Source organism: Centroberyx gerrardi, chromosome 19, assembly GCF_048128805.1.
Source record: "Centroberyx gerrardi isolate f3 chromosome 19, fCenGer3.hap1.cur.20231027, whole genome shotgun sequence".
NCBI lineage: Eukaryota > Metazoa > Chordata > Actinopteri > Beryciformes > Berycidae > Centroberyx > Centroberyx gerrardi.
This window is the reverse complement of record NC_136015.1, coordinates 25,385,403-25,405,253: the sequence shown is the minus strand read 5'-3', so window position 1 is coordinate 25,405,253 and position 19,851 is coordinate 25,385,403. Positions and strand designations below refer to the sequence as shown.

The following is a 19,851-nucleotide window of genomic DNA, read 5'->3' as shown; positions in this document are numbered from 1 at the left end:
GAGACACGCAGACTCAGTAACCTTTACATTTTAGGCATTGAGCTTGTATTCATATCCAGAGCGACTTACAATGAGTGCAACAGTGTAGAATTAGCTTCAATTCCAACATCATCAACATCATTAAAAGCAACCAAAAGTGTGGAGGTCAAAGGTCAAAGGTTTGGGACCCTACAGGCGGTCGGCTGGGTTTAGTCCTCTTCTTGGGTTTGGGGCGGAGCTTGGTGTGATGCTCCAGCTTCCTGCACTCCACAGTGGGCAGCTCCAAACAGACGGGCTTCAGGTCCGCGGGGGGAGGGGGAGGGGGCAGGTCCGCGTAATAGGATGACTTTCTGTCCAATGGCTGAGCAGGAGGAGGGGGAGGCGGGTCCTCCACATGGATGGGCACCTCCTCCAACGCCTTGTCCAGGTCAAACTCCATCTCTGTTTGACAGGTGGACAGCACCAATCACAACGGGAATTAAAGTGAAAATTTAGCATTCCCTATTGCTGCGTTCAAGACAGATCAGAGAGTCGGAAATTCCGACTTCCTACTAGTAAAAATGCAACGAAACGGCCCTTCAAGTTGGACGCACATTATAAATGCTACACCACATTACTTTTACCATGTTTATAATCTACAAAATACACTTCAGTTTGATTTTCAGCCCTTAAATTCATCAAAACACCTGTGTTGTAAATGGTTAAACATGTAAATTTGATTTGTAAAGTTTCACATACATTTGCTCAAGCTCTACACAAACTAGCTAGCTAACAGTGCTAAATCTCATTGACTTCGCATTAGCTGTTGCATGGGGAATAGTATTTTACATTGGGCAAAGATATTGTTTCTCCCCTGGTTTTTCTAACCTGGACCACATGAACGCATCAAGGCTAGCGGTGAATTTCCAACTTCTGACTGAATAGGACGCGGCATATGTTGTCATCATCAGTATCAGGATCTCATTAATTGCCACGTATAATTTCCCTGGGTCCAGACCTTTGAATCCTCCCACTCCACCGAGTGGAATGACTGGTCTGGCATCGTGACATGAAACAGCGGTTTCTCTCGGTTGAAAAATGATCGGTCCAATGAGCGCCGGGGGGGGACTAACGATTAGCCAATCAGCGCCATGGGCGGGACTAACGCCATTGTCAAGCTGTTGTCAAGCTGTGTGCCTGAACCAAGGAGGAGTGAGTAATAACAACAATGGCGACCGCTATAGACAAGATAGACGCTGCTATCTAATTTATTTTACATAGACGGCATGTCTTCTCGCCCAACATCGTACTTTGTTTTTACTTCGCTCCGTGTTGTCAAAGATGCTCTATACTTTCTGAACCGTCTCTGGTGTTGTCATGGTTACGCATCAGTGTCGACTTAAAATGACGTTAGATTCAGGCGGATACGTTGGTCTCTAGTGATTGGTTAGAGAAAATCGAATCGAATCTCCCTCCCCCACGGAAATCGGTTAGAGTGGAGGCAATGTCAGACTGAAGATGGAAATGGAGTGAAACGAGTTGACAACTCTGTCTGATATCATGCAAACGTATAATACATGTAGAGTAATCTGTCTTGGTATTCTGGTACAGAGTCATACCTGCAACTTGCAAGGTATCACAGTAGATACTCATACACATGAGGGACAACAGGATCCACTGTAATTCTTATCCAGAGCCAGAATATATATGTAAACAGTAGAAAGTAAGTCAATAAGCCGGATAGTAATGAAGTAGAAGGGACAACAACAGAATGTTTAGTAGAGGAGGAGGAAGGGATCGTTTTCTAGTTTCTATTTGCCATCTGAAATAAATCTTTTCTGTATTTTCTGTGCGACTCACCAAAGGCCACAGAGACCGGCCGCAGCATCCGGACCAGAATGCTCTTCCTCTTGGATCTGGACATCTGGAGAGCAAAAGCAGACAACAGATTTCTTTTTATGATGCTTTTATCTTATTTATTTGCACATGGACAAGTACAGATCCTGCAAGGCTGGAAACAATGAGTTGGTTTTAAATGAGACTGTTAGAGTCTGTTTGGGATTAGACCGCTGCTGAGTCTGCTGGTGCAGCACGAAACCAGGTCCGGCTTGAAGTTAGTTGAGGATGTATCAAAAATGTATGTAAAGAAATGTAAAAAATAATTTATGATTTGTTGTTTGTGTTACACAGTAACTGTTGCAAACATATACAAAACAGCTTTAAACAGCTTTAAAAAATAACACCACTACCAACAGATACTAAAACTAGAACTGAAATAAAAACTAAACTAAACATTTGTAAAAAAAAAAAAATAATAAAAAAAACAACAACCTAAAACTACCAAACCCACACTAGAAACGAACTAAAACTAAACAGAATTTAAAATGAAAATTGAAAACTGGATAAAAATAAAAACGAATGAATTTCTAAAATGATAACTCTGGTCCAAACAGGAGAACTGAATCCATAAGGTGAAAAAAAAAAGTGAACTTTAACAAGCTGCTACACAACTAGTCTGTCCGTGTCCTGTCTTCCTACCATGCAGGTGTCCATCTCCTCCAGCCGGCGGTCCTGGGTCTGGGTCTGGGTCTGGTTCCTATTCTGGTCCAGCTCCTGGTCCTGGTCCTGGTCCTGGTTCTGGTTGTCCGGCTGCAGAACCGTCTCATCCAGAACCTCTGCCTCCATCTGGGGCTCCTGACGCAGCAGAGGCTGGCCCTTCCTGGTCAGGTGGTCGGCCTGGAGACAGAGAGGGAGACAGACAGGTAACACTTCATTAACTAATGTTAACTAATGCATTTACTAACATGAATTAAACATGAATAACAACATTAATAAAGATTAGGTCATGTTAAATGCATTAGGCTAACATTAGTTAATGAACACTTAATGGAGAGAGAGAGAGAGAGAGAGGGAGAGGAGAGAGAGAGAGAGAGAGAGAGAGAGAGAGAGAGAGAGAGAGAGAGAGAGAGAGAGAGAGAGAGAGAGAGAGAGAGAGAGAGAGAGAGAGAGAGAGAGAGAGAGAGAGAGAGACTAACCAGAGTATGTTGTGATCTGGACAGAGACTCCAGGATTTCATCCACGATGCGATCAGAGAGAAACGACGCCAGGCTCAGCTTCACCTCACTGTTCCACACACACACACACACAACACAGACACACAACACACATGCGCACACACACACACACACACAGACACACAACACACACACACACACAACACACAAACACACATGAATAATGAGTAGGCGAGTATGGAGTTTGTTCCTTAATTTGAACCTCTAACAAGATTTAAGAGTGAGCTGAGTACTGAGGTAACACACACACACACACACACCACACACACACACACACACACACACACACACGCACACACACACAAACCTGATCTTGTTGATGATGTCGACGCCGGACTGCTCCAGCAGCGTTGTGGTGATGAAGCTGCGGGGAACGCTCATCCTGCCGGCGCTGGCCTTCAGCAGGTCCTGACGAAGACTGCTCCTCTTCATCACATGAGGACACAGACCTTCAGCAGAGTCCACCATCGAGACCAGCAGCACCTGGGGGGGTGTGTGTGTGTGTGTGTGTGTGTGTGTGTGTGTGTGTGTGTGTGTGTGTGTGTGTGTGTGGAGGGTGGGGGGGGGGTATGGGGAGAACTTCATGACTTCTACAGTTTTCACGACAGGAAAGATACATTTATTTCAACAATAACAACACTACTACTACTACTACAACCAGTACTACTACTAATACTGCTTCTACTACTACGGTTGTCACTATTACTACTGCTAGTAGTACTACTAATGCTATTACCACCACTACTACTACTAGTGCTTCTACTATTAGTGCTACTTTTACTGGTACTACTGCTAATACTACTAATGCTACTACCAGTACTTGTACTGCTTCTTCTACTACTACTACTACTACTTCTTCTACTTGCACTACTACTACTACTACTACTTCTACTGGTACTACAATTAATAGAATAGAATAGAATAGAATGATCCTTATTGTCATTATACTCAGGTACAATGAAATTTCGCCTGGCTTCTCTCGGTGTAGTTAAAATAAAGACAAATAAATAAAAGCAGTAGTAAAAGCAGTAATAGCAGCATAATGTTACAAAAGACTTGTGCAAGTACAACTTAAAAATAAAAGGCACCAGTTAAATTAAATTTACACATTTACAAATTTACAAAAGGTTGAATGTTATAAATATTAATAAATAGATGTTAAATCCTTGTGTTTATAAATTGTGTCTACGACTAATGCTACTATCACTACTTCTACCACTGCCTCACTACTACTACTATTAATAGTAGTATTGTACAAACTGCTACTACCACTCCTCCTACTACTACTACTACTGTTTCAACCTGTACTACTACTACTAAAACTAATGCTACTGCTACTATTAATGTTATTACTTCTGCTGCTATAGTTTTACTGGTAGCAGCACTACTGGCACTGCCACTATTACTACTACTTTCAATCTAAAGTAATCTTTAGATTGAAAAACATAATGTAAAGTTAATAACAGTAATATAGGGTATGATCTAAACACTGATATAAATCCTGAGCTCAGTACCTGCAGCTGTTCGTCCATCACCCGGGCCACCTCTCCCGCCATGGACTCCAGTTTGTCCTGGATGGCCCCGACACACGGACCCCTGCTGCCCCCGCTCCTCAGGTGGTACAGGTTGGGGAGGAGCTAGAGGGGCGAGGGAGGTCCGGACAGCATGGGAGAGAGAGAGGAGAGGGAGAGAGACAGAGTAAGAAACGCTCTATTTTTAATGGCTGATATTATATTTTGCTGATTTAGGTGGGTAGGCAGTTTATTGTCCTCGAGAGTCAGGTGCAGCAAATACATGCACATTTAAGACAATATAAGACAATATTCCATACATACAGAGACCCCAGAAATACAAACATAAATTACAAACATACACACATTCCCAAACATTTCCAACAGTAAATCTATAGAGTTATTAGTGCATGTATGGCAGAGGGGACAAAGCTTTTGCGTGTTTGAGCGTCCTGTATCTATCGGTTTTTATTTCTCTTCACAAACACGAGTTACATAAACACAGAAACACTGGCAGTCAGTGCAGAGTGGAGCGTCTGAAGACACAGCAACTTTTCCGTCACACTGACTCTCATCGCTCTCGTTCACATAAGATCCCGACAAGGAAAACTTCTGGAAGATTTCTGGGCGGTTACTTGGCCCGGTGCTGAGACTTCTGGCTTCTAAAACTCACTTTCCAGCCCGTACTCTGATTTGGAACAAAGCACCCCAGACACTGGGAGCTTCAACGGTCGATAAAAGTCATAAATTCCTTAACCCACCTCTACGTAGAATCATTATCTCAGTAGAAAACAGTAGAAAACAGCATGATGTACCGTCTTGGAGTTCCTGGCGTCCTTCATGAGGTTCTCGGCCACCTTCATGTCCTCCTGAACCGAGTCCGTCTCCGTGAACCGCAGAGAGTTCAGGTGGTCCTGCACCTTCACACACATCCTGTCCATCATCTGGACCAGAGGCAAGGGTCAGGGAGGGTCAGAGGTCAGAGGGTGTCAGAGGTCAGAGGTCACAGAGAGAGAAGAGAACAGGTTGATTAAGTCAAACGAAAAGTCGGGTAATGAAGTCTAGGCCACCGAGCTGCAACGTGTGCAATATGTGTGTGTGGTGTGTGTGTGTGTGTGTGTGTGTGTGTGTACCTGCTGTGTGGTGGTGGTGACGATCCCCTGCTGCAGTCTGTAAGCTTGCTCCTGCAGGTATTTACGCGTCTCGTGGTTCCTCAGCAGGTATTGCTCCATCTGCACATCAACACACACTTCACATTTCAAAATGTGATCCATTGCAGTCTAGAAATTACACTTTAAAGGGTCTCTGTGTAATTTCTGGTCCAATGCTGGCCTCTATCGTACAGCGTTGTCATGACAACAACACTCTGCCCTCTGAGACCATCATCAGCATGGTGGGCTGGTTTCACATCAACAACAATCAACCTTCTGTCATGTTTTACCGAGTTAGACCATTTTTTTATTCGATGAACGCTTGTTGTGATCAGGATTCTGTTGTCTGTGGGTTTTTGGAAAATATCTAAGTAACTCCACTTCCCTGGAGCATAAATGTGCCTGTGTCTGTTAAGATTCAAGCTGTTTGGAGGATTATATACATGCCGAATTTACCAGAACACCTTACCGATTAGTAATAAAGTCTCAAATTATATTTTCTGATGAATGTTTTCTGCCGATAAGCAAGGCAAAAACAAAGTGCCAGATTTTTGAAGGGACCTTGGTGTGGGAGGAGGGCCTTCAGCCTCGACCCGCTCCTGTGTTTCTGAATGCAGAAATCTGCTCACTTTGTTTCACGCTCTACCATTCAGGAACCTGCTGATATTTACGAGTCATACTATGCTTACATTTGATAACATTTACATTTTAGATTTTAGACATTTAGCTGATGCTCTAATCGAGTAGCAAGAGTAGAATAAGCTTCAGTTCCTAGATCAGCAGCAGTAAGGAGGTCAAAGGTCAGAGGTCACATTTCAAAACTACACAAATCTACATTGAGCCGTATTAAAATCCTGAACAAAAGAGGACAGCGACCTTCAGCAGGGCGTCTTCAGTCTTCTCTGGACTCGCCTTCAGCGCCTGAGCAGCGTCCATGATGGGGATCGGCATGAAACGGATGGTGTAGTTCCTGATGGGGAGAGAAGAGGGAAAAATAACAGAATTTATCTATTATTCACATTATTAAGGCATTTCTGACAAAAATAATAAATTAAAGACTGAATTTATTAAATAGCTATCAAATTAAATGGTGGATTTAATAAAATGCTATCTTATTAAATGTTGCATCAAATAAAATCAATAAAATTTAATGTTACATCAAATAAAATGCAATTCAATTAAATATTGAAGTGTTAAAACACTACCAAATTAAATGATGCAGTGCATTAAAAAATGCCGTTTCAAGCATGTGTCAATTAGGGTTTTTCAATTCTTTTTTTCAATGCCTGAAAGGCTGAACAAGGCATTTCCACACACAGATGATTACAGACGGATCCTGACTTTAGACTTCAGGTTACATACTTTTCCAGAGCGGCAGCCACATCCTGCAGACCCTGAGGACTGATGCTGTTCCTGTCCCACACCAGCGTCCTGAAGACAGACAGGGAGGACAGAGAAACAAACACTTCATAATTAATATAGAGGCTTAAGAAAACAGCAAAAATTAGAGAAAATAATTCATATTTACATCCACATTTGAGGCATTTATCAGCAGTGAGCAGCGCCCCGTCCAGAGAAAGCTGGACTTTTCAATGTTAGATCTTTTCCTCTGTTGTCTCTTTGGTATAAAGCATCACAGACCGTCTACTGACATCACTGCACAGGAATTCTGGGTACTGAAGTCTTCAAAAATCAACCAATCACCTCTCGCTGCCAGTTGGAGGCGCTAACATGTAAAGTGACATGAGCTGACCTGAGCTTGGTGTTGATCTGCAGGGCCTTGGCCAGCATCTTGGCCCCCATGTCTCCCATGGCGTTCCCGCTGATGTCCAGCTTGGTGAGCGAGGCGTTGCTGCCCAGAGCGCTGAGCACGATGGACAGGTCGGCCTTCAGCCGGGAGTCAGCCAGCGACAGCGAGGTCAGCGGCTGCAGGGGAGCAGAGCGGAGCGACAGGTTTACATGCTGCTTCCTGCAGGATCTGATTCTCCAAACTGCCTTATGAAAGCAGTTCAGACAGTTTGGGTGGAATCTAGTGCTGGGCGATATGGTGGAAATCAATATCACGATGATTAGAAGGATTTTTTTCATTATCAATATATATCACAATATGGATCACGTCTGCAAAATCACATGTTAAATGATCAAATTAAAGTATAGTATAGTATCTTGGGTTGTGTAACTTCCTGGCCATGATAAAACCCCCAAATCAGTGATTTTTTAGGCAAAATAGGCAAAAAAAAGACTCATTTTTTATATATTGTCAGAATCTGCTTTGTCAAACTCCTGTCTCCCACCTTTTTTCACCTATTTACAATTATTGATAAACGTTTTATTTTCTTCGTTCCATCATCATAAGTTTCCTCCGACTGGATTTCGGTGTTCCACTTGTTAAAACTGAAAGGTTTAATAAACATAAAGAAAGAGATTCACTTCAAAACAATTCAGCAGCAGGACTAGTTTTTTATATATAATCAGAATCTGCTTTGTCGGCGTTCCTTTATGTGCTAGAAGTGATTTTCAGACTGTTCCTCCAGACAACGGCAGTGAATGGAGAGAGAAAAAAAACACAATTCTCCAGTCTGCTCTACCGGAGCAACAGATCACAGAATCACTGATTTGGGGGTTTTATCATGGAGGAAGAGACACAACCCAAGACTCTACCAGAGCTACACAGAGATGTAATGTTCATCCCATTGAACTGACTGGTAATGTTTGGTGTGATGTCAAACAAAACTGACCCTAAACAAGAAAAGAGAGAGAGAGAGAGGCAGACAGAAAGAGAGAGAGACTGGTAGGAGTGACAGGAAGTGTATGAGCGAGGGAGGTAGAGAGAGACAGGAAGTTGATCCAGTTGGTAGAAATACATACGAGAGAGACAGAGATTTGTTTTAATATTTTTTAGCAATGTTGAACAGTTTCCCTCACCGACTCTTCCTCCTGGATCATGTGAACCAGGTTGTCCAGGACCTGAGACACATTCCTGCAGGAAAAGGAGCAGAAGAAGAGTGTGATTGAATGGCAATGAACCAATTAATCAAATGATTCAATCAAAATAATTGGTTTAAGTTTAACTGATTGATTAGCTGACTCATCAAGTCATTCATGTATAAATTCCTGCTTTAGTTTAAATGACTTAAACGTGTCGAGCGGTCAGACCACTGGGCGATAGTTACTTAGATCATTTTTTTTGCCCTTTTTCCCCAATTCACCCACGTTTCATGCTTTCATGCTGACAGCGATATTACAGTAAGGTTTCAAATTAGTGTTTGTTCCACTGCAATAAGATCATCAAGTCATCAAGATGTAAGAATATAAAACACCATAGTCCCAAAATAATCCCACAGAATGGACAAAACATGGCAAAAGAACTAAAACAGGAACTAAACCCCAAACCCAAATCTGTGTAAAGCCTAGCATCTAACGGTAAAAAACATGCTACTGAAATGGCCATCTGCTATTGGCTGATCTTTGGTGTCAGGTGATGTCACCACCTGTTGTACTCTGTAGAAGGTAACATTTCCACCTGGGACCAAAGATCAGCCAATAGCAGATGGCCATTTCAGTAGCATGCTTTTTACCATTAGGCTTTACACAGATTTGGGTGTGAGGCTTAGTTACTCTACTCAATTTAAGCCATTTCCGTTGTGGGTTTTTGTTGTGCGTTTGGTTAATATAGTCTTCCTTTTTTATTTGCCGCGTGCATCTAGTTTATGTAGCGCAGCCTGTCTCAGCCACAGTACTGTATATAAACACTGGATCGTTTTAGAATAAACCGATCAACGCCAGTTTGTCACTCACTTGGACTTGATGTTGTTGAAGTTTTTGCCCAGTGAAAGGTGTCTGATGGAGCGGTTCTTGGCCAGCCAGACTAGCAGGGTGGTCAGGTCCATGTCCAAACCTGAGCAGGACAACAGGGACAGGGTCAGGACAGGGACCGGGACAGGGACAGGGACAGGGACCGGGACAGAGGCAGGGACAGGGACAGAGACAGAGACAGGGACAGGGACAGGGACCGAGACAGGGACAGAGACAGGGACAGGGACAGGGACAGGGACAGGGACAGGGACAGGGACCGGGACCGGGACAGAGACAGGGACAGGGACAGGGACAGGGACAGGGACCGGGACTGGGACCGAGACAGGGACAGGGACAGGGACAGAGAGCGGGACAGGGACAGGGACAGGGACAGAGACAGAGACAGAGACAGGGACAGGGACAGGGACAGAGACAGAGAGCGGGACAGGGACAGGGACAGGGACAGAGACAGAGAGCGGGACAGAGACAGGGACAGGGACAGGGACAGGGACAGAGACAGAGACAGAGACAGAGACAGAGACAGAGACAGAGACAGAGACCGAGACAGAGACAGAGACAGGGACAGGGACAGGGACAGGGACCGGGACAGGGACAGGGACAGGGACAGGGACAGGGACCGGGACCGGGGCCGGGGCCGGGGCGGGGGCGGGGGCGGGGGCGGGGGCGGGGGCGGGGACGGGGACGGGGGCGGAGGCGGGGACGGGGGCGGGGGCGGGGACGGGGACGGGGACGGGGACGGGGGCGGGGACGGGGGCGGGGACGGGGACAGGGACAGGCTGCGGTCAGAACCAAGATGATACAGGTATGATGTGTATTAAAATCCCCTTAAATTTCCTCTTAAGTAGCTTCAAACATTTTTTCCAAACTGCTTAGAAACAGCTGAATTACTTAAATAATCTCTGTTACTACTCGATTTTAACGGCACAGTTCTTCGGGGAAATTAGGCAACATTTCCATAGAAACGTTACCCATTTATTCAAGGAATCTTTTAAAAAGTTTAAAATGTAAAATGCAGCCACCGTTGTCGGAGATGTCCAGACTGGAGATGTTGGGGATCTCAGCGATGCAACCCTCCAGGATCTGAGAGCCTCCTGAACGCAGCTGGGAGCAAACACAGCAACACAGGGTCAGTCCATCAATACACTGATCAATATTAATGTCAATAAGTAGTGAATGTCCATTCTTTCATTCACAGGCAATTTGCTTCTACTGTATAAAGTCTATAAGAGAGATTTGTCTGCTGTATTCATGCACAATAGATGCAGGATGAATGCTTTTATTTTATCAGCCTGTTTGTTAAAGCTTCCATATTATTCTCAGGTCTCAGGATCAGATTAATCTTCTTCATGATGTTCTGCAGATAAATGTAGTTTAGTTCAAAGTTGAACTGAATGAATTAAACTGAATGAACGTGAAGACTGAGTCATCACAATACTGGCTCCTGATTGGCCGACAGCAGCGGCTCCTCTAATTCAAATGAGGTAAACCTGCTGAGTGGAGGCTTTCCAGTTCAAGTGCTGCAAACTGGACCCTGATTGGACGGATTTCAGTCATTCTTTTAGTGAGGGAGCCAATCAGGATGAGTCCAGCTGTGATGCGTTTCCTGGTGTTAGACTGAAACTGACTGGATTTTAAAAAATACAATAACTTTAACCACTCATACAAAGTCAAATGTTAACAACATCTTCATGAAACATCTTTGTTCATATATGTGTACAAAAAGAGGAACATTTTTGTTCCTGTAATACAGGACCTTTAAAGTGAGCAGAGGCTCAGTTCAGTTGTTGTTGAGTTTTACCTCACAGCAGCTGAGATCCAGAGAAACTTCACTGAGGTTCGGGTTGCAGCCGAGTCCCAATAACAAAGACCTGCAGACAGAAAAACACACAAGTCAACAGACTGGTTCTCAGCTCAGTGTGACACTGACAGAGCCGGCTGCAGTGTCACACTGTGACCAGAGGTGAGACCAAGTCCACTCTGCTCGAGTCCTGAGTCAGTCTCAAGTCTTGAGGCACAAGTCTCAAGTCAAGTCCCAAGTCTAAATGTAGATTACCAAGTCAAGTCCAAGTCAAGTCCATGTCATTAATGTCAAGTCTCAAGTCTAAATGTAGAACAGCAAGTCAAGTCAGAACAAATCAAGAGTCCAGTATCAATTTAATATCTTATAGAAAACTAAATATCTAGGACTTTTCAATGCAATATGGTTTTAATAGGATAAAAACTTGGTAAGAGCATCATGAGTTTGATTTCTATAATCAGTTTCAACTTCAATAAATTCAATCATTCCATACAAATTCAGAAAACAGAATTTAAATTCAGTCGTCCGCTGGAACAAATCTCATCACTTTCAATCTAAGTCATTTACACAAACACAAGATCTCAAGTCAAGACTTTAGAAACCTTTTCAAGTCATCAAAGTACAAGTCAGAGTCAAGTCCCAAGTCACCAGAACCCAAGTCAAGTCAAGTCTCAAGTCTTCTCTTCATGCATCAAGTCAAGTCTCAAGCTATTAAAACTGTGACTCGAGTCCAAGTCATGTGACTCGAGTCCCCACTTCTGACTGGTATCTTCAATCTGTGGTGTTCACTGCTTTACAGGGATTATTTTATGATGGGTTTTTTTTTAATGTTTTTATGTTGTAGGTTTACTTGAGCGCCTCCAGCGGCAGCCTGGTCCCTGATAGGCTGACGGAGCTGACAGCCTGAGCGCTGCTGAAGAACTGCTTGAAGGACGGGGGCACTTCCTTACACTTCCTGCATCCACACAACAACAACAACAACAACAACAACAACAACAACAACAACAACAACAACACAACAAGACAACACCATACAGAGTAAGATAAGATTACACTTTACTGTCCATCGTCATGGAAATTTGTTTTGTGACCAGCGCCAGAACAACACACATCACACCAAATGAATAAGATCACAAGATAACAACAACATCCAAAAATCAAACTTCTTAATTAGCTACAATGTTGTCAGAATTGACTTTGCTGACTCTCAACTTTTGTCCAACACATATTAATGTGACAACAGGCATTGCATTTTAATATTTTTCTCATATTTTGTGATCTTTTGATGGCAAATAATAATCAGGGGAATATGGTCTTATGTTAATGTGGTAAAACTGTAAAAAAAACCAAATTATGAAATGAAACCTGCTTATCACTATGAGTGAGGCAAAAATAAAGATGTTTACCTGTCCACTATAACTATATAAAACTGCGCTATACCTGGAAGCTGCTGTTAAATCTTGCTCAAATTTAGTTTAGTTTATTGGACATGTAAACTATATTTACAAGTTCCAGCTGTAGGCAGTTTGTTGAGTTTCCATTAGGAGTATGGTGAGAGGCAAAATGTCCTTTTCCTCTTTGAAAAAACAATGACTTACGCATCAATCATGATACAAACTCTGATACAAGTAATAGGCTTGTATTCCATCAGAAACTATATATGAGTAATAATTCAGAATCCAGTTTATGTGAGTTGTACGCTGTCAGAAGGAGGTGTGTGTGTGTGTGTGTGTGTGTGTGTGTGTCTGACCTGTGGGAGAAGACGGTCTTGGACATGTTGAGGACAGACAGATGCTTTAGAGAACCTCTCAGCAGAGACGCACACACCTGAAAACACAACAACAACCTGAGTGACACAGCAGCAGAGGAGAGAAAAACTTCATACCAACCCAGACCAAAACCCTGCTGGTTCAGACCGCTGCTGCAGACAGACAAACCAGACCGGACCAAGACAAAAAAAAAAAAAACCAAACTGATTTTACACTGCGTCACAAAATGTGCAGAGAGCTGCTGCATGTTACCTGATCCAGATACAGCTGGACAAGCTGAACTAAACCAAACTGGACCAAACTGGACCAAACTAAGCCAAACTGGACCAAACTAAACCAAACTGGACCAAACTGGACCAAACTGGACCAAACTGGACCAAACTAAACCAAACTGGACCAAACTGGACCAAACTGGACCACACCTCACCTTACCTCTTTCAGAATGAGTGGATTCTTATTCAACAGGATATCCACATTCGTCTGAAAAAGCTTCAACATAACCTATTCAAATTTAAATTTATGTAAAAATAAACCATTATTTTTTCACCATGCAATTCAAGTTGACTCTCTCCTAGTTTAACACAGAACAGGGTTCGTAGTACAATATGCAAAACGTTCCTTATCGATTAATTTTCCATTGTCCTTTTTTTTTTTTATTGTGCCCATTTATAGTTTCAGATCTTTCATTTGATGTGTTCGATGGGAAATAGGCTGGATTTGCCAGCTTTATTTGAATATTTTGGTTGTTAAATTAGTCTTAAACTCAATTCCAGGCTGATTAAAAGGCCTTAATTAAAAAGATGATCCTTCTGAACCCTGAGCTCCCTCTCCCTCGGTCACCTGGTCCAGAGAGCAGTCGCTGTTGGAAAGGTCCAGAGTCTCCAGACAGTTGGGGTGGGACAGGAAACTGTGCAGGTTCTGCAGCGGAGGAGAGACAAGACAACATGCAACACACAACATACAACTGCTGCCATGTGAAAACCTCGTTTCTCTGAAACGTCACATTTTCAGGAACTAAGAACAGCCTTGTTTCAGCTGGACCACTGTGTGTTTTTAACTTTATCTGATGAGTTTGAAAGGTTTCATCAGCCTGAGAGTCACAGAGTTTGTCTTAACTCATAAGGAAACATATAATCCTTCAATTAAAGTTAAATCCAAAGTTTGATCTCAGCTGTTAGCAGTGACAGAGGGGAAGCAGAGGAGCGTCGTACCGGCAGGTCGTCTCCTCTCAGAGAGTTCCCCGACAGGTCCAGCAGGCTGAGGCTGCTGCAGACCGCAGGGTTCGAACACAGAGCCTGACACAGGCTGTTCACTCCTGCAACACACACACACACACACACACACACACACACACACACACCCACACACACACACACACACATACACATACACACAATTCAGTTCTGTTCAGGCCGATAACACTGAACTTCAGTATTCAAACTTCCTATGTCTTCGTCTCTGAGATGCTCAGTTTACTGAATATTAACGAAACTGAAACCACTCTCCAACATGGTTTCTGGTCTTTTTGTGCGACTTTTCAGATGAGTTCCCTACCAAAATGAAAGGTGGCATGAATTCATACATATTTCAGAAGGTAAAGACCAAATTTCATAAATATCTATAGATATTTAGACATATAAAAACCATCAGTTATGACCTTAGACACAACAAGAAGTGTTAAATGAAAACTGTGTAATATGAATTATATTCATTACTGATTGTGAATTTCTGGTCATGCAGTGTCCGGATTTGGATACAGTTACGTTAATGTGTGTAATTTGGTTTCTACTTGTGGAAGTAGTCGATTGCAGATATTGCTGCTGCGATCAATCAGTCATTTAAACACTGGTCACTGTTCAGGAGAGAATTGATCTGCTGATCAGTGATGTAAATATTTTACATCATCTCTCCTGAAACTCAAGATGCAGAGAAAGCTGCCAACAGCACACGATCTGCTTCTGTCTGTTGTCCCTATCTGTTTCTCTGCTGTGTGTGTGTGTGTGTGTGTGTGTGTGTGTGTGTGTGTGTGTGTGTGTGTGCTGTTACCTTTGGGAGACATGGAGGTCTTGGACAGGTTCAGCTGTTTCAGGCCCATCGGCAGTTTGGCCAACTGAGCGCTGAGAGCAGAAACTCCTGCAGAGGGAAACACAGTCAGCTCAGACTGAAGAAGAGAAACCTGCCGTCTGTCTGCTGCTTCATCCCAACATGCAGCAGCCGCCTTCACTCTTTCACCAGTCCAATAGATTTATGGAACAGAATTCACCAAACCACAGCCAGAATTCATCAGCAAATAATAAATATAACTCCAATATGGCCACCAGAGGGCGCTACATCACCTGAAAGCCCTCTATACAAGTTAATGGTAAAGCAGGTGTGTTTGTTTAGGGGCATCAGCATGTTTCATAAAGCCGACTTTTAGACTTTTTAGACTGTTTCTGACTAAACATAAAAAATGAAACTTAAACTTTAATTGTAAATGTTCAAGAAAAATGACAGCAAGAAGTTAATTGTTGATGGACATGATGTCCAAATGAGTTAAGTAAAGTAGATACAATGGAAAAAATAAATATACATGTGTTTTGCATATTGTACAGCTAACCCTATTCTGTATTAATCTGATGCTAATGTCAACAAGATAAATGCATGCTGTATATTACAATATGAGACCTTTAATAACTGTATCTAAGACATTTTAATACTTTTTAATGCCTCAAATTTAGATAATTTAAGACTGTATATCCCCTCATGAACACTGCTCAAAGGATGTTTTGTGTGTGTGTGTGTATGTGTGTGTGTGTGTGTGTGTGTGTTTGTGTGTGTGTGAGACCTTTGTCCTCCAGGGAGTTGTTGGCCAGGTTGAGTGTGTGCAGAGCGGAGGCGGGGTTGTGTGACAGAGCGCCGGCCAACTTCTGAGCAAAATCACTGAGGAAGAGGAGGAGGAGGAGGAGGAGGAAGAGGAGGAAGAGGAGGAGGAGGAGGAAGAGGAGGAGGAGGAAGAGGAGGAGGAGGAGGAGGAGGAGGTGGAGGAGGAAGAGGAAGAAGAGAAACCAAACGACACACTCAACAACCAGATTTAATAGAAGCTGTCATAATGTATAACATGTATAATGTATGTGATAATTTAGCACCATATTTGCAGTTTGCCATCCTAATGTGTTACATTATGTATAAATTATTATGAAACAGTGTGAGTCAGATTTGGTTCGTTACTCCTCATCCAGCTGCTTTCAGTAGAAGTTTTGTCAAAACCACACTGAAGCCCAGCGAGGGGAAATATTAGGGCTGCTAACTATTATTTTCATTATCAGTTAATCTCTCAATTATTTTTCAGATGAATCATTTAGTCAATAAAATGTCAAAAATAAAGACAAATGTCTATTACAAGTTACCAGAGTCCAAAGTGATTCTGAAAATGTCTTACTTAGACAAAAAAAAAAAGTATTAATTTTCTCATGATATGAAACGGAGAAAAGCAGCAAATCTCAGCATTTGTGAAGCAAATGTTTGGTAATTTTACTGATAAATGACTAAAACGATTAATTGATTATCAAAATCAGTACATTTTCTGTCAACTGATTAATTGACTAATCATATAAAGATAGTAAAGTGCAGTCTGGTAGCAAACTGCATCACCTCAGAGAGCATCCTGATTTTTCTACCAGACAGGAGAACGGAACAAGCCGAACCAGCATGACAACATTCAGAAAACGTCTCTGAGCCGGCAGGATCTCTGCCAACATGGCCGCCAGAAACAGCTGATCAATACAGCAGAGAGCAGAGCGTGATGGAAGTGATGCTTTTTATCCAAAATCTACTTTATCCTTAGTAAATTTCATCACAAACTAAATATTCGAATATTCCTCTACACCAAGCGCTGAGTATTGGACCGTGAGAAACTGGACTTGGTCTGTTCTGTTCCTCGGGACCTGGACCGGTTCTGCTGTTTGACCTCTGACCTTTTGAGGCCGGCGTTGTCCAGCAGCAGCTCCTCCAGCCGGGTGGAGCGAGACACCACCCGCAGGATCTGCTCACACACATCCGCCGACTGGAACACACACACACACACACACACAGGGATTTTATAGTAAAACATAACAACCCGTTCAACTTCAATTAAACTTTACTGATAAGACACACATTTACATATTGCCATTCATTCAGAAATTCAAGCAAACATAAAAAATATTAAATTCAATAACAAGAATCCTAAACGACAAAATAAATCTAATCTAAATCTGTATGTTGTTCACATTGATTGATGACGAATAATAATGATAATATTATTTTTTTATGTAGTCATTTCACTGTACTTTCTTCATTCAAGTAAATTCTCTAGCAAAAATATAATATAACTATAAAGCTGCCATAGGAATGATAAAAACAGAAACACAAACAAAATGTGCAGCTTTAACATGTTTTGATTATCTAACCCAACCCCAAACTGTTCTACATTAAAGAGTAATATTTTAGTTTTTATTTTATTTCTATTTCAGTTTACAACAATGTTTTTTAACACCTAGTTTTCCTCTTAGTTTTAATTTCTGATCATATCCCTGGTGAGTTCACAGCCTGCTGGACAGAAACACACTGTAGAGGTAGAAATGAAAAATGTAAGCAGTCCACACACACACACACACACACACACACACACACAGCTCACTCTGACAGCTGGACCTTTGCCCTCTCACTGCAGCACACACAGCTGTCTGTCTGTCTGTTTACAGTGGAAACCAGGTCACAGAGGGCTGATGGGTAAATAACGACTCGCTCTTATCGCCTGCAGAGCGACGAGTCATCGCTCAGACGGATAAACACACATGAACTTTTCATTTACAGAAAGGAGTTTCCCCGCCTTGTTAGGCTGAAATAAACCTTTATAATGTATAAAGTAGTATAAAATATCACAGTAAGTCGAGTCAAACTGATGCAAGTTATGAAGATTGGGTATTTTAAGGGGAAAAAATGTAATGTTTTCTGAATTTGTATGGAATGATTGAATTTATTGAAGTTGAAACTGATTATAGAAATCAAACTCATGATGCTCTTACCAAGTTTTTATCTTATTAAAAGCCATATTGCATTGAAAAGTCCTAGATATTTAGTTTCTTTAAGATATTAAATTGATACTGGACTCTTGATTTGTTCTGACTTGACTTGCTGTTCTACATTTAGACTTGAGACTTGACATTAATGACATGGACTTGACTTGGTAATCTACATTTAGACTTGAGACTTGACTTGAGACTTGTGCCTCAAGACTTGAAACTGACTTGGGACTCAAACAAAATTCACTTCGTCACACATCTGCTTTGACCCTTGATCTCCCTTGTTGCTTGTAATGTTGGTGATCTCAGAATTAAACCTTCTTCTTCTTCTTCTTCTTCTTTTAGACTTGAGACTTGACATTAATGACATGGGCTTGACTTGGACTTGTTAATCTACATTTAGACTTGAGACTTGACTTGAGACTTGTCCCTCAAGACTTGAGACTGACTCGGGACTCGAGCAGGGAATACAAGCAGCAGCAGAGAATCGGCGAATGGGACAAAATCAGAGTTGGATGAGAGGTTAATTTAAGGAACAAAAATATAATAAAAGATAACGTTGGCCATAATTTTGGGGCAAAATGTTTCATCTAATTTGCCTGCCTGTACATCATGGTTTCCACAGATCACAGCTGTGTGTTCGCTGCTCTGACAGCAGGATCTGTGTTTCCTGTCTGGACGGACGGACGCTCGGAGGTTTTACCAGCTTGTAGTCTTTGGTGGAGAGCTTGGTGAACCACTGGTTGTACTCCAGGACTGAGATGATCGCCACCAAATCCCTACAGACACAAACACAACAGACACACAGCAGTCTGTAGTAAAGACTCACTGGAACAAACAGCTTCATACACAGTTCATGCATTATTCTATTCTATTACTATTATTATTGATGCATCTATTTATTTTTTACAACAGTCTATATCAAAGGCACATTTGAAGAAACAACTTAATATTTATCATGCATTATGATAATAATAACTTCTGATAATAAGTAACTGATAATAATAACTATTATTATTATTAGTAGTAGTAGTACTAGTCGTATATAAATAATAATTTATTTGTATTATTTGCACTTTCATTGTGTATTTATTTTCACTTTTCTAACAGAGTTAAAGAGTGCCTGAATAAAACCACACTAAATAAAACATTGATAAATAGAAGCCAATAAGACAAAAAAAAACAAACACATACTTGAATTAAATGCAGGGTCAGTAAGAAATCTGTGTAAAATCTTGTCTACAAAAATGTGTTGAAGCAAATGATTGAAAATAAATGTCAGTCTGTACCTGTTCTCCAGGTGGATGAAGTCCTGCAGGTTGAGCTCTCTGGTGTCCTGGGTCAGATAGATGGTGTCCACATCCTGAGAGAGAGAGAGAGAGAGAGAGAGAGAGAGAGAGGGGGGGGGGGGGGGAGGCGAGAGAGAGAGAGGAGAGAGAGAGAGAGAGAGAGAGAGAGAGAGAGAGGAGAGGAGAGAGAGAGAGAGAGAGAGAGAGAGAGGAGAGAGAGAGAGAGAGAGAGAGAGGGAGAGAGAGAGAGGGGGAGAGAGAGAGGGAGAGAGAGAGCAGAGAGAGAGAGAGAGACAGAGAGAGAGAGAGAGAGAGAGAGAGAGAGAGAGAGAGAGAGAGAGGGAGAGAGAGAGAGAGAGAGGGGGGGGGTAGGTGAGAAAAAAGTAGTGTGAGAAAGTGAAAAATAGCAAGAGGCAGATGCACACACACAACAATAGAAG

At 42.2% G+C, this 19,851-nt stretch overlaps 2 protein-coding genes across 2 annotated transcripts in view; one reads left to right on the top strand and one right to left on the bottom strand.

Annotated features, from left to right (window-relative positions):
* The window catches only part of rnf139 (ring finger protein 139), a 328,745-nt gene that overhangs the window by 152,464 nt on the left and 156,430 nt on the right, over positions 1 to 19,851 (top strand). The gene's annotated exons all lie outside the window — the stretch shown is intronic.
* LOC139923014 (F-actin-uncapping protein LRRC16A-like) overlaps positions 1 to 19,851 on the bottom strand; it is a 43,961-nt gene that overhangs the window by 10,033 nt on the left and 14,077 nt on the right. Inside the window, exons 4-27 of the mRNA XM_078290198.1 lie at positions 19,412 to 19,485; positions 18,826 to 18,901; positions 17,034 to 17,122; positions 15,905 to 15,999; positions 15,124 to 15,210; positions 14,289 to 14,392; positions 13,918 to 13,995; positions 13,059 to 13,135; positions 12,159 to 12,263; positions 11,309 to 11,378; positions 10,530 to 10,611; positions 9,493 to 9,592; positions 8,620 to 8,674; positions 7,448 to 7,620; positions 7,057 to 7,125; positions 6,571 to 6,664; positions 5,677 to 5,775; positions 5,359 to 5,487; positions 4,547 to 4,669; positions 3,340 to 3,515; positions 2,994 to 3,081; positions 2,497 to 2,694; positions 1,819 to 1,882; positions 173 to 420 (exon numbers count right to left, since the gene is read on the bottom strand). Coding sequence (XP_078146324.1) covers positions 173 to 420; positions 1,819 to 1,882; positions 2,497 to 2,694; positions 2,994 to 3,081; positions 3,340 to 3,515; positions 4,547 to 4,669; positions 5,359 to 5,487; positions 5,677 to 5,775; positions 6,571 to 6,664; positions 7,057 to 7,125; positions 7,448 to 7,620; positions 8,620 to 8,674; positions 9,493 to 9,592; positions 10,530 to 10,611; positions 11,309 to 11,378; positions 12,159 to 12,263; positions 13,059 to 13,135; positions 13,918 to 13,995; positions 14,289 to 14,392; positions 15,124 to 15,210; positions 15,905 to 15,999; positions 17,034 to 17,122; positions 18,826 to 18,901; positions 19,412 to 19,485 — 2,553 coding nt within the window. The remainder of the gene's footprint in view (positions 1 to 172; positions 421 to 1,818; positions 1,883 to 2,496; positions 2,695 to 2,993; positions 3,082 to 3,339; positions 3,516 to 4,546; positions 4,670 to 5,358; positions 5,488 to 5,676; positions 5,776 to 6,570; positions 6,665 to 7,056; positions 7,126 to 7,447; positions 7,621 to 8,619; positions 8,675 to 9,492; positions 9,593 to 10,529; positions 10,612 to 11,308; positions 11,379 to 12,158; positions 12,264 to 13,058; positions 13,136 to 13,917; positions 13,996 to 14,288; positions 14,393 to 15,123; positions 15,211 to 15,904; positions 16,000 to 17,033; positions 17,123 to 18,825; positions 18,902 to 19,411; positions 19,486 to 19,851) is intronic.